The sequence below is a fragment of the Xenopus laevis genome, chromosome 8S, assembly GCF_017654675.1.
Source record: "Xenopus laevis strain J_2021 chromosome 8S, Xenopus_laevis_v10.1, whole genome shotgun sequence".
NCBI classification, from domain to species: Eukaryota; Metazoa; Chordata; class Amphibia; order Anura; family Pipidae; genus Xenopus; species Xenopus laevis.
The window spans coordinates 20,622,790-20,634,659 of record NC_054386.1 but is presented as its reverse complement, the minus strand read 5'-3'; the positions used below and the strand labels follow the sequence as shown (position 1 = coordinate 20,634,659).

General features: G+C 42.2%; 1 protein-coding gene across 2 annotated transcripts; it reads left to right on the top strand.

Moving 5' to 3' along the window:
• The first annotated feature begins 253 nt into the window (after nt 1-253).
• On the top strand, nt 254-3,991 carry tmem251-b (MGC84091 protein). 2 transcript variants are annotated; one of them, NM_001092710.1, is given in 3 exon segments: nt 355-403; nt 1,812-1,909; nt 2,715-3,991. In NM_001092710.1, a coding segment is annotated over 1 exon segment (393 nt). In that variant the 5' UTR covers nt 355-403; nt 1,812-1,909; nt 2,715-2,731; the 3' UTR covers nt 3,125-3,991.
• Nucleotides 3,992-11,870: the final 7,879 nt, after the last annotated feature.

The following is an 11,870-nucleotide window of genomic DNA, read 5'->3' as shown; positions in this document are numbered from 1 at the left end:
ATCCGCAGCCACCACTAAACAGCGACAATTCCACTAAGGCAAGAACTGAATAAACGCCTTCATTTAATCCTGCTCCGAGGAAAAAAAAAAGGTAATGCTGCTCAGCGCAACCCAATACTCCGTGGAGCGCTGTGCCACTGCCTTTACTATACCTTCCTTCCCCTGGCATCCCCGAGTAACCACAGAGGACTACGCCTCACGTGTAAGGTATTTATAAGAAGGCGCCGAATGTCACGTGTTGGAAACGTTCACATGTTCGTGACGTCACACGCGCCCTACTAGCAACAAGGAAGTAGCGGCGACCATGTGACCATATGTGCAGAGGACAAAGTGATTGGCAGCAGAGCCTATCCCAAAATATCCACTTTACAAGTAAAGCATGGATAGCATTGTGGTGGCACAGGTAAGGCTGCTCCTTCCCAACATCTAGGTCCATTTCTTATTCATTACTGTTTCTGCCATTGGAGCTGTTCCATTTACAGTTTATCAACTGCTCAAAAAAGTATTTTGTATTCCAATGCTCTAGGAAAGCCTGACAAATATGGTTGTAGTTTGCAAGAAGTGACATTTGTCAATATATGTCTGTAACTAGAAGGGGTGCTGCTGTGATTGTCACCCCTAGGAACCTGCTGTACCATATGTTCATTTGAACATGAAAGCTCTATTCATCATTCACTGCATATTTGGGGATTACAGAACGTTCTCTTTGTCATTTTGAAGACATCAAGAACTGAGTTAGTTAGTTATGCACTGAACTATTTTTCTTAGGGATGCACCGAATCTACTATTTTGGATTCGGCCGATCTTCCCAATCCTTCGCGAAAGATTCGGCTGAATACTGAACCCGAATCCTAATTGGCATATGCAAATTAGGAGTGGGAAGGGGAAAACATTTTTACTTCCTTGTTTTGTGACAAAAAGTCATACGATTTCCCTCCCACCCCTAATTTGCATATGCAAATTCGGATTCGGTTCGGCCGGGCAGAAGGATTCGGCCGAATCCTGCTGGAAAAGGCCAAATCGCGAATCAAATCCTGGATTCAGTGCATCCCTAATTTTTCTTATAAAATAGGACATTTGTTGCAAATAAATATTTGATTTGTAGGTGGATGAACAGACACTGATTTAAAACCTAAGCAAAATTTCAAGGCGATGGAAAGTGTTCCAAATATTAGGCTCCCACTAGTGAATGGAATCACTTAAACAGAAAACTGCTCTGGCCTGGGGTATTCTTGAGGAGCACCAAGGAGTGATCCTCTTCCTTTGTGCTGGGTGAAGTGTAAACATTAGAGTGAAAAGCCAACATTCTATTCTACTGCACAGGTGTTGGTCCCGTGGCATTAAAAAAAAAAAAAGCTTAAAGGAAAGTAAACCCTGTAGAAAAAAAAACCCTGTACCCCCAACCCCAACCCACGTAGACCCCCCTCCCTCCTCCCCCCAGGCTAACTGCCCCCCTGGGAAATGCCCCATACTTTATACCAGGGATCCCCAACCTTTTCAAACCCGTGAGCAAGATTGAGAAGTAAAAGGAGTTGGGGAGCAACACTAGCATGAAAAATATTCTTGGGCTGCCATATAAGTGTTGTGATTGGTCATTTGGTAGCCCCCCCTGGATTGTCAACCTACATAGAGGCTCTATTTGGCAGTGCACCTGGTTTTTATACAACCAAAACTTGCCTCCAAGCCTGAAATTCATAAATAAGCATCTGCTTTGAGGCCACTGGGAGCAACATCCAAGGGGTTGGAGAGCAACATGTTGCTCATGAGGTACTGGTTGGGGATCACTGCTTTATACTATACCCTCGTCGCAGATTCTGGCAGCAGACTTCACCTCATCCATCTTCTGGGTCTTCGGTAAGATGAGTGGGTGATCGGCAATCTCAGTCAATTTCGGGAAAACCGGCAAATTGTAAGTATAAAAGTATGGGGCATTTCCCTGGGGGGGCAGTTAGCCTGGAGGGAGGGCGGTCGACCTGGGGTGGGGGGTACGGGGTTTTTTTCTACAGGGTTTCCTTCTCCTTTAAAGGGGAACTCCACAAAAACAACTTAAGCTTTTTGAAAAGTAAACATAATTTCAAGCAACTTTGCAATATACATCAATTAAAAAATATGCAGACTTTTTATGATTTTGTAATAATTTAGAACAGTTCCCTTAGCCTAGCCCCCTGCTCTCCTGCTGATCTGGCTGACTACTGTTCCTTTTATTGATGTGCGGGCCGACCCGATACCCGCGGGTCGGGCGGGTTCGGGTCGACCTCGCACTGCTCCTTGCGGGTGCGGGTTGAGCTCTTCCTCTGTTCTCCCCGCCCGCCACCTTCAAATGCTAGCTTCCGACTTCCGGTTTTATAGTCTTGCGTCTGCTCGCCCGCTCCTTTTGTGATGTCATTGTGACGTCATTGGCTGGGGGAGGTCGGCGCAGGTCTATAAAAGAACCCCAGAAGCACGGGTGCGCGGGAGATTAGTCGCCCCCAAAGAAGAGGCGATAAATCTCCCTGAATCGCCAGGTGTGCCCTTCCCTAGTTAGATAGTAGTTAGTTTGGGGCAGCAAACCTGATTCAAAATACCCATACCTGTACTATAATGCATATTATAAGATGTACCACCACAACCAAATGCTGAATAGTGGAGTTGTAGTTCAGTACATGCACACATTTTTAGTAAGTTTAATTTATCCTGTACATATATTAAGCTCTACCCATTCACTTTATATGCAGACAGAGCATGGAGAATGATGAATTTTCGCCAGAGGATGGGATGGATTGGCGTCAGCCTCTACCTCTTTGTGAGTGCTGCTGCTTTTTACTACGTATTTGAAATAAATGAAACTTATAACAGACTTGCCCTGGAACATGTACAGCTGAAACCACACGAGCCACACCGAGGGACTACATGGACACACTCCTTAAAAATACGTCTGCTCTCCTTACCTTTTTGGCTGTGGGCCGCCCTCTTCCTTATTCCCTATTTTCAAGTGTTTCTGTTTCTATACTCATGTACAAGAGCTGACCCTAAAACTGTTGGGTATTGCATCATTCCCATATGCCTGGCAATTATCTGCAATCGTCACCAGTCCTTTGTCAAGGCATCAAATCGGATAAGCAAATTGCAGCTGATTGACACATAGCCCGCAAAATAATTTCCTCAAAGGAGGAATAAAACCAACCATGACAGGAAATCGAGACAATCTGCTTTATACTCCATCATTTTGCTACCAGAGAGGGCCTGTCTTTCTGTCTCTTGGGGAATTTTTTAATGAATGGCAGGTTGAAAATGATATTATTGCACTTACTCTTTGCATCAAAGGGCTAAAAAAAGGTTATATTATACGAACTCCATTCATATAATGATAGTAAACCAAATGGGTGGCTTTCACAATTTTTAGACATGGTACTGCTGCATTTGTCCTTGTCACTGAAGTGAGAGAGGAGCAGTTAGTGGGTATGTAAGGTTTCAAAATGAATGAGGGGAATAGTATATTCTATAAATAGGCAACATTAGATCTGGACAGTTGCCCCACTGCAGTTAATAGGATGTAAAATGTAGAAATGGTTGTGAGAGGGCACGGTCATGTTCCTTTTTGGATTGTTTACTAGAAAAAAAATGTTGTGGTGTTTTTGGGATTACACAGCATTTCTCTTATGAATTAAGGAATGACAGGAATTAAAAGGTTTGTGGGTTTGATTCAGAGGTTTGACACATTAGAAATTGTTGCGTAGTACTGTTGCACTCTCCTGTGTACAATCCTAGTTCTGCTATGATTTTGTATAATTAAAAGAAATAGGGGGTTTACAGGAAATTTTGAAATATGTATTTTGCTTTATTTTCCTGTCATTTGACATTTTCTACTTAAATTTGGATTCATATTTCGAGGAAAAATGTTCACATTGTCAAATTGTGTGAGCAGGAAACTCTGGGGTTGGGCTTATTCCATACCTTGTACATGGAATTTTATGGGAAGCAAACAATAAAATAAACAAAAGTTTAACAGTGATTAACATTGTCTGTTAACACCATTCATTTTCTGTGCTATTGAAATTACAATTTACTGTTAGGTCCATAAATATTTGGACAGACAACTTTTTTTTTCTCTAATTTTGGTTCTGTACATTACCACAATGAATTTTAAATAAAACAACTCGGATGCAGTTGAACTGCAGACTTTCAGCTTTAATTCAGTGGGTTGAAAAAAAAAAGATTGCATAAAAAACATACAGCCAAAGCAACCCAGGAGTTTACTAAAGCAGAGAAGTAGAATATTCTTGAATTGCCAAGTCAGTCACTTGATCTGAACACAATTGAGCTGCATTTCACTTGCTGAAGACTAAACTTTGAACAGAAAGGCCCACAAACGAACAACTGAAAGCCACTGCAGTAAAGGCCTGGCAGAGCATTAAAAAGGAGGAAACCCAGAATCTGGTGATGTCCATGAGTTCAAGACTTCAGGCTGTCATTGCCAGCAAAGGGTTTTCAACCAAGTATTAGAAATGAACATTTTATTTTCAGTTTTTTAATTTGTCCAATTACTTTTGAGCCCCTGAAATGAAGTGATGGTGTTAAAAAAAGGCTTTAGTTCCTCACATTTTTATGCAATCTTTTTGTTCAACCCACTGAATTAAAGCTAAAAGTATGCAGTTCAACTGCATCTGAGTTGTTTCATATAAAATTCACTGCGGTAATGTACAGAACCTAAATTAGAAAAAAGTCTGTCCAAATATTTATGGACCTAACTGTGCATATAAATGGCCAGCATAACCCACTCCTCAGTAGTATTGAGAGAATTATGTTATCAACACTATTGATGCTTTCTAAGAAATAATTTGCTTTTAGATGGAAGACATTGGTGAGCCCTCCATGGCCCATTGAAATTACCTAATAATGATTGTGCACTCTCACACACTTAAGTTGGCTATACACATCAAGCAAATTGTTGCCCAATCTGTGTGCTGGACTAAATTTGGGCTGATCTGAATAATTTTCATTCCTAAAAAAAGAAGTGTTGGATGCACTCACTAGTTATACTTATAATTGCTTTACCCCCCTTCCCTGTTAGGGGTGGCAAATGAGGTAAAACAGTTGTAATACCCAAATTGAAGAAAATACCTCAAAAGTCCTCACTCCAGCAATTTTTATTTAAAACCATAGACTTTATTTCTCAGTGTCTCCTAATTCATATACAGTATTATATGAATTGTATATTTATATTAATGCCATCAAATTCATCAATGCATGATCAAAATTATATTCGATATTGCTAAGATACAATGCTAAACTAAGCTCAGTCAAGAGATGAGCGTGAATGGAGCTCTTTTAGCCCTGAGAGATTTTCTTTAATCAAGAAATGCTGTGAGAAATCATGTAGGGTTTGTGGACACAGGGGAATTAGGACCATTACTATTTTAGTTTTGAATATACAGACTTCCCCCTAGTTTGGTTCAAGTTTAGACCACTTTCATGTCCAATTATCTTTGGAATACAACCATGAAGAAAAACTGCAGTTTGTGTTCACAGACCTTCCCAGACGTAACCACTTTTTGCATTGCGTGTCTGTCTCCAAACTTTGCCCCAATTCCATTTTCCCATGATGAAATGGACAGACTTTATAAAATAAAATGTATGAGAAATGATTGGCTAAATGCAACCAGATGGTCTACAATTTGGGAAGCACAATAAGGTTTAGTAAATAAATGCTGCCCAATGGGGAGCCATAAATAAGACATTATGGCCTGGGGAAAGCCTAAATAGACTTTAAATGGGAACTGTGGTGACAATGGGACAGACTGGTGAGAGGGGGATACTGATACTTGATTTATACAGTATATAGAATGTTTCTTATTTTCATGTGATAAAGCTTACATACAATTTTCATTTTTTGCAATAGTTTATAATACATTTATATTCAAGTTCCCATAAATATAACTTGATTGAATAATTTTTTAAGTTTATTATTGAATATTATAGAATTTCGGAAACTAATTTGAAGTTGAGTTTTAGCACACATAAATTTGAGCTGAGGTAAGAATTAAAATTTTAATGTTGCTAAATTGGCCCCACACAGAAATTGCTCAAAAAACTCCCAAATACTAAATGAGGTGTAAATGAACTCACAAATTAGGAAGGATGGTCTTGGTGCAACTAAGCCCTAGTGAAAACGAAATCCTTAAAGGGATCCTGTCATCGGAAAACAAGACATGCATCAGTTAATAGTGCTACTACAGCAGAATTCTGCACTGAAATTCATTTCTCAAAAGAGCAAACAGATTTTTTTATATTCAATTTTGAAATCTGACATGGGGCTAGACATTTTGTCAATTTCCCAGCTGCCCCTGGTCATGTGACTTGTGCCTTTCTGGCAGGCTGCTGTTTTTCCTTCTCAATGTAATTGAATGTGTCTCAGTGGGACATGGGTTTTTACTATTGAGTGTTGTTCTTAGATCTACCAGGGAGCTGTTATCTTGTGGTAGGGAGCTGCTATCTGGTTACCTTCCCATTGTTCTGTTGTTTGGCTGCTGGGGGGGGGGGTGATATCACTCCAACTTGCAGTAAAGAGTGATTGAAGTTTATCAGAGCACAAGTCACATGACTTGGGGCAGCTGGGAAATTGACAATATGTCTAGCCCCATGTCAGATTTCAAAATTTAATATAAATTTTTTTTAGTGCAGAATTCTGCTGGAGCAGCACTATTAACTGATTCATTTTGAATTTTTTTCTTTCCCATGACAGTATCCCTTTAAGTGAAAATTCAATCCCAACCAGCAGGCCAGTTACTGCTCACTTGGGTGGTTCAGATGCAAACTGCCTGTACTGAGAAGGGTTATTTTGGGTTCTGTAGAATGATTGAAACTGATCACACATACATTTAAATAAAACATATAAGTGATTTATTGATACTTAGCACAAAAGCTGAGGAACCAGGCACTTTCCAGGCAGAAATTACCTTGCCAACCCCCAGGAAGAGATTTATATATGACTAGACATTTAGCCCGTTAAATTAACGGGCGCTAGAACATCCTTCCCCCAATCAGACACCCCATTATTCCTTCTCCCAATCAGACACCCCATTATTCCTTCTCCCAATCAGACACCCCATTATTCCTTCTCCCAATCAGACACCCTATTATTCCTTCCCCCAATCAGACACCCCATTATTCCTTCCCCCAATCAGCCAACTCAATCAGCCAACTCTGCCCCAAACAGCATCTCACTGGATCCCGACCTCCAAATTAGTGACTCCAGTCTCCCACTCTGTATCCCTGTCCCCCAATTAAAGACCCCATTATCCCAGTGTGTATCCCCAGAGTATCTCACTGCTTCCCGACCCCCAATCAAAGACCCCACTCTCCATTCCTGGATCCCTGTGCCACAATCAGTAGCCACCCCCGTATTCCTTTAATCCGCCCATCTCTGTTCTCCAGCTCCGACCCCCAATCTGATCGCCTCCTCCTCCCACAGTCCCAGTCAGCTCAGTTGTACCCGATCATCATCATCAGCGCAGCCCGTGTCCCTGTGTCGCCCCCACGACTGTCCTGGTGCCAAATAATGACGGGACCCTAATCCGCGACTGCCCCCCCGGGTCCCTGTGCCCCTCCCTCTCCCCCATCCCAGGCTCCCTCCCCCCTCCTCTGCCGCTCAGCCCGTAACATTGTCCGTGTCCCCCTCCCCGGGCCGCAGCAGCAGCAGCTCCTCAGACACACGGGGAGAGAGAGAGAGGGATCGGCTGCAGGGACTGCTCACTGGGATCGGGGAGATGGCGGTAGCGGCCGGGCCGAAGATCAATGCTGAGTGACTGGGGAAGCCGATGCGGCCCTCGGGCCTGATTATTGGCGCCTCAGGCAGTGACACAGCGGAGAGAAGATGTCGGGGGAGGTGCATCTCAGGCAATTGGAGCAGCTCATTCTGAACGGGCGGGGGGGATCCCTGAGTGTGGACCACTGGCCTAAGGCATCTGCTTGAGTGTTTTATACATAACATTGGTGTAGAACAAAAAGAGGGTTGTTTTATTAGGGTGAATGCTGCTCAGCCCCAGCTAGACAGGCTTTCTAAAGGTGAAGTGTAAATATATAATCATGCTTATTCATCATTTTATAGCCGAAGTGGGAAAAAACATTGGCGCCCACTTATTCCCACACCAATGACTGACATCTGTCAGATCTGTCACATAGTCCCCGCCCACTTTCAAACGCGAGGAGGCGGGAACCTCTGAAGACACAGTGTGCGCGCGCATCGATCCCACACACGCACACAGCTCTACCAATACGCTTCCTCCTATCTCACCTTCCAGCGCTCGCTCCCGTCTCCAGGACCGGCACAGTATCTGTGAGCAAAGGGGGCGGAGCCATGACGTGGGCGCGCCGGGCCGGATTACTCACTGCTGAAGGATAGCCCGAGCGGCCACAGTACACCCAGGCAGCTCTTCCACCACGGCCCAGGACAGAGTGGGAGGTGTCATCGTTTCTCCCATGCGTCTAGTCTACCTGCGGTGTCGTGTGGAGAGTCTGCTGTTGCTATGTTGCTAGGAGACGGTCCGTGCTGCACATGCGCAGTAGCGCATTTCCACGGACACAGGGACGGACTGGACGCAGAGACACTTGGATTTTATTATATAGGATAAGCAACACAGGATATATACTCCAACTTGCATACTGTTCATGGTAAAATCGAGCATTATGTGGTTTCACATCCTCAAACTAGCAAAAGCCTTTGGCACCGTCTTTTACTATTCTTAAAGTGGCCCTTTCACCTACACATAAAAAACTATATAATGAAAGTCCTTTGCAAATTAAACAAGGACTACAAATTATTGTTTTCATTAAAGTATCCATACCTGTTACAAAGTTTTTTAAATATCTGATCTGTCAATCAAATATCTGTCCCACCTCTATGCATAGAGGTGGGGCAGTCAATTACTTTTACTTTCTATTCAGCACTTCCTGCATGTCACTGCTCTCCCCACATTTCCCCTTCCCTCCTCATGCACTATAATTGTGTAGAGCACTGTGCATGGGCATTCGGTCCCCCATTCTGGTCAGGGCCGGAACTAGGGGTAGGCACGTGCCTAGGGTGCAAACCTGGGGGGAGCCAGGCACTTACCTGCTCTGTCGCATACCCCGTGTCTGGTCCCGTCTCTCCCAGACTGCCGAGTGTAACTTTCACGGAAATGCGCTTCTGCAGCGAAGCTTTGAGCATGCGCGATGGAGCGCAGTTTTGCGCATGCGCAGTTTCACGCGCACTGAGCCGGCGCCCGCCAGGTTGCCTAGGGCTCCTGGCCGGGTTGGCCCGGCTCTGATTCTGGCTCATACACAAGATTTTGGGGTGATACACAACTTGCCTTAATAACTGTGTCCACAAAATGGCAGCTGGCTGTGACTGTGTAACTTCAAGACTGAAGAAAGCAAAATTTAAATAAAAATAATGTAAGTAAAGTTTATTTTGCTCAACTAACACGATAAAAGAATTTGGAATTATTTTTTAGGGTGACAGGTCCCCTTTAATCAGTGAATTGCAAATTTTTCCTACACTACCCTGGACCATGTGCTATGGGCGACACCATGCTTTAATTAAGATCAAATACTAAAGTCATCAACTAATGAAAAACAGAAGAGTTATAAACCAGATGAAACTTGTGGTCTTGTTAAACTGCCCCAAAACCACTGAAAATGGTCTGTGATAGCAAATGTATCTTCCCTGGCAGCCGCAACTCTGAACGCAAGCAGCAAAGAGAAAAAGGAGGGGTAAAATCCAAAAAAAATTTTTGTATCAATTCAAAGCATGTTCTTGATTGGGTTCAATACATATCATTTGATTTTACCATAAATACACAACTATGTAATGTTTTCTTTTTTTCTTTTGCTCAATTCTGAATATTAAAATAGGGTTCAGTATATATAATATTTTATAGCATATGAGAAATGTTCAATGCGGCTGTGATGGAAAAGAGAAGTGGTCAAAACCCAGAAATAACTTGCTACTGCCTGACAGAGCGGTACATGTTAAATTCTCTGCTTATTTTGAGCAGGTGATTTCTTACAGGGCATAGGGTTGCAGAGGAGACACCTACAAAAATAGACTTCTCTTGTGATCAAACAGTGTACTAAACAAATAAAATCACCATAGGAAATCTGTCACACATGATCAAATATAAGGTGCAAAATGCATTAATGTAGTGTCTTATAGTAGTCTCCAACAAACAAGAACAGTCCTACAATTGAAGATGCTTTATAAAGTTCAACATTAATTCATTTTGGTCCATGAGAAAGATCAACTGAACTATTCTTTAACTAAAAGTACATGGTTATAGCTCTCCTTTTCATTGTGTGGCTATACTGGATATTAAACAATCTTAATAAATGATTATGTGGTCACGTAGATATTCACACTTAAGTGCTTTAATACATTTAAAATTAGATATATTGACAGGTCAGGGTAATCCAGCCACACAAACAGCTTGTGGAAGATTTAGATCTCTGTTTATACCTGTAAAGAAACAGAGCTCAGGTAACATGTTACAGGTTTATGTATTAAACTGGCTTAGAGCTTAAATTATTTGCTCTAAGATCTTTGGCATGCAAAGTAGCCCCTATTCCTTCCTATAGATTTCAATGTGACTCACCTAAAACCACCATTACTGGTACTTTTCAGTGTTAAAACATACATTAAAGAAGAAAGAAAGGTGAAATCACAGGGGGTGGATAATTATATTTGCTTCTTTTCAGTGAGTACGATGGAGCAATCATCATCTTCTTCTTTCTTTGTATGTACAGACAGTAAAGTGAAAATGCTCACTTTTTTGTTTGTTAGGCTTTTTACAATACTGCTAGGGTTGCCACCCGGCCGGTATTTTACCGGCCTAGCCGGTAAAATACCTGCCAAGGCCGGTATTACAAATTTACCGGCAATGTAACTGCCGGTAAATTTGTAATACGATCAAAAGGAGCCCTCGGCCTGTCCCCAATCCCCTGCAACTTACCTTTTCTGTTGCCTCTTCTAGCGTCCGTGGCGTGGCCCGCCCCTTTTGACATCACGTCCCGCCCCTTTGAGGCCCCGCTCCCCCAGCAGCCGGTAAATTTTTTTATAAAAGGTGGCAACCCTAAATACTGCACATGCACACCCATGCAAAAGAGGATTGATCTGTGGTGCTCACTAAAAGAACCCCAGGGTTTTCTGCTAACAGGAGCAGTCACCTGGGGAATCAGATAAGTGAATATAATCACTAGGGGTCCCTAACTTTTGGCACCCTCCAATGATTCCACCTTTCCTTCTCCTCTAAAGGAATTGTTCAGTATAAAAATAAAAAACTGGGTAAAAAGGCTGTGCAAAATAAAAATTGTTTTTAAAATATTTATTTATTTTTTACAGTGTTTCCAAAATCTAAGTTTAAAGTTGAATGTTCCTTTCTCTGGTGTTTGAGTCAGGCAGCTCAGTGAATCAGTTTCCGATTCTAAAGTGTTACAATTTTGCAACATTTAGTTGATACATTTCTCAGTAGCATCTCTGGGGTATTAGCAACTATTGTATCAAGTCTAACAGCTGCCTGTAATGAAACCCAGGGATTCTGCTCAGCAGGGACAAAGATAACAAATGTATCAACTAAATGTATCAATTTAGAACAGTTTACAGAGTAGGCGAGCCCCCAGCCCGCCGACCCACCCACTTTACACTTCAATATTAGAAAAACAGTGACAGAAAATAGAAAGTTATTTCTGGTGATCTATCTGAAAACATCTAGTTGTTTGAAGGTGAACAACCCCTTTAAAGTTGCCGAAAACTCAACTTTTTTTTGTAAAGGCACTGGGATATTTGTAAGGAAAAAAATTTGGTCACTTTCACTAAAATCAATCCGAGTTCTTTGCCTGGTATTTCTCAATGTAGCCTT

Excerpts from the sequence above, each read along its gene's own strand:
- tmem251-b (XM_041574221.1), top strand. The coding sequence starts at position 2,729 with ATGATGAATTTTCGCCAGAGGATGGGATGGATTGGCGTCAGCCTCTAC.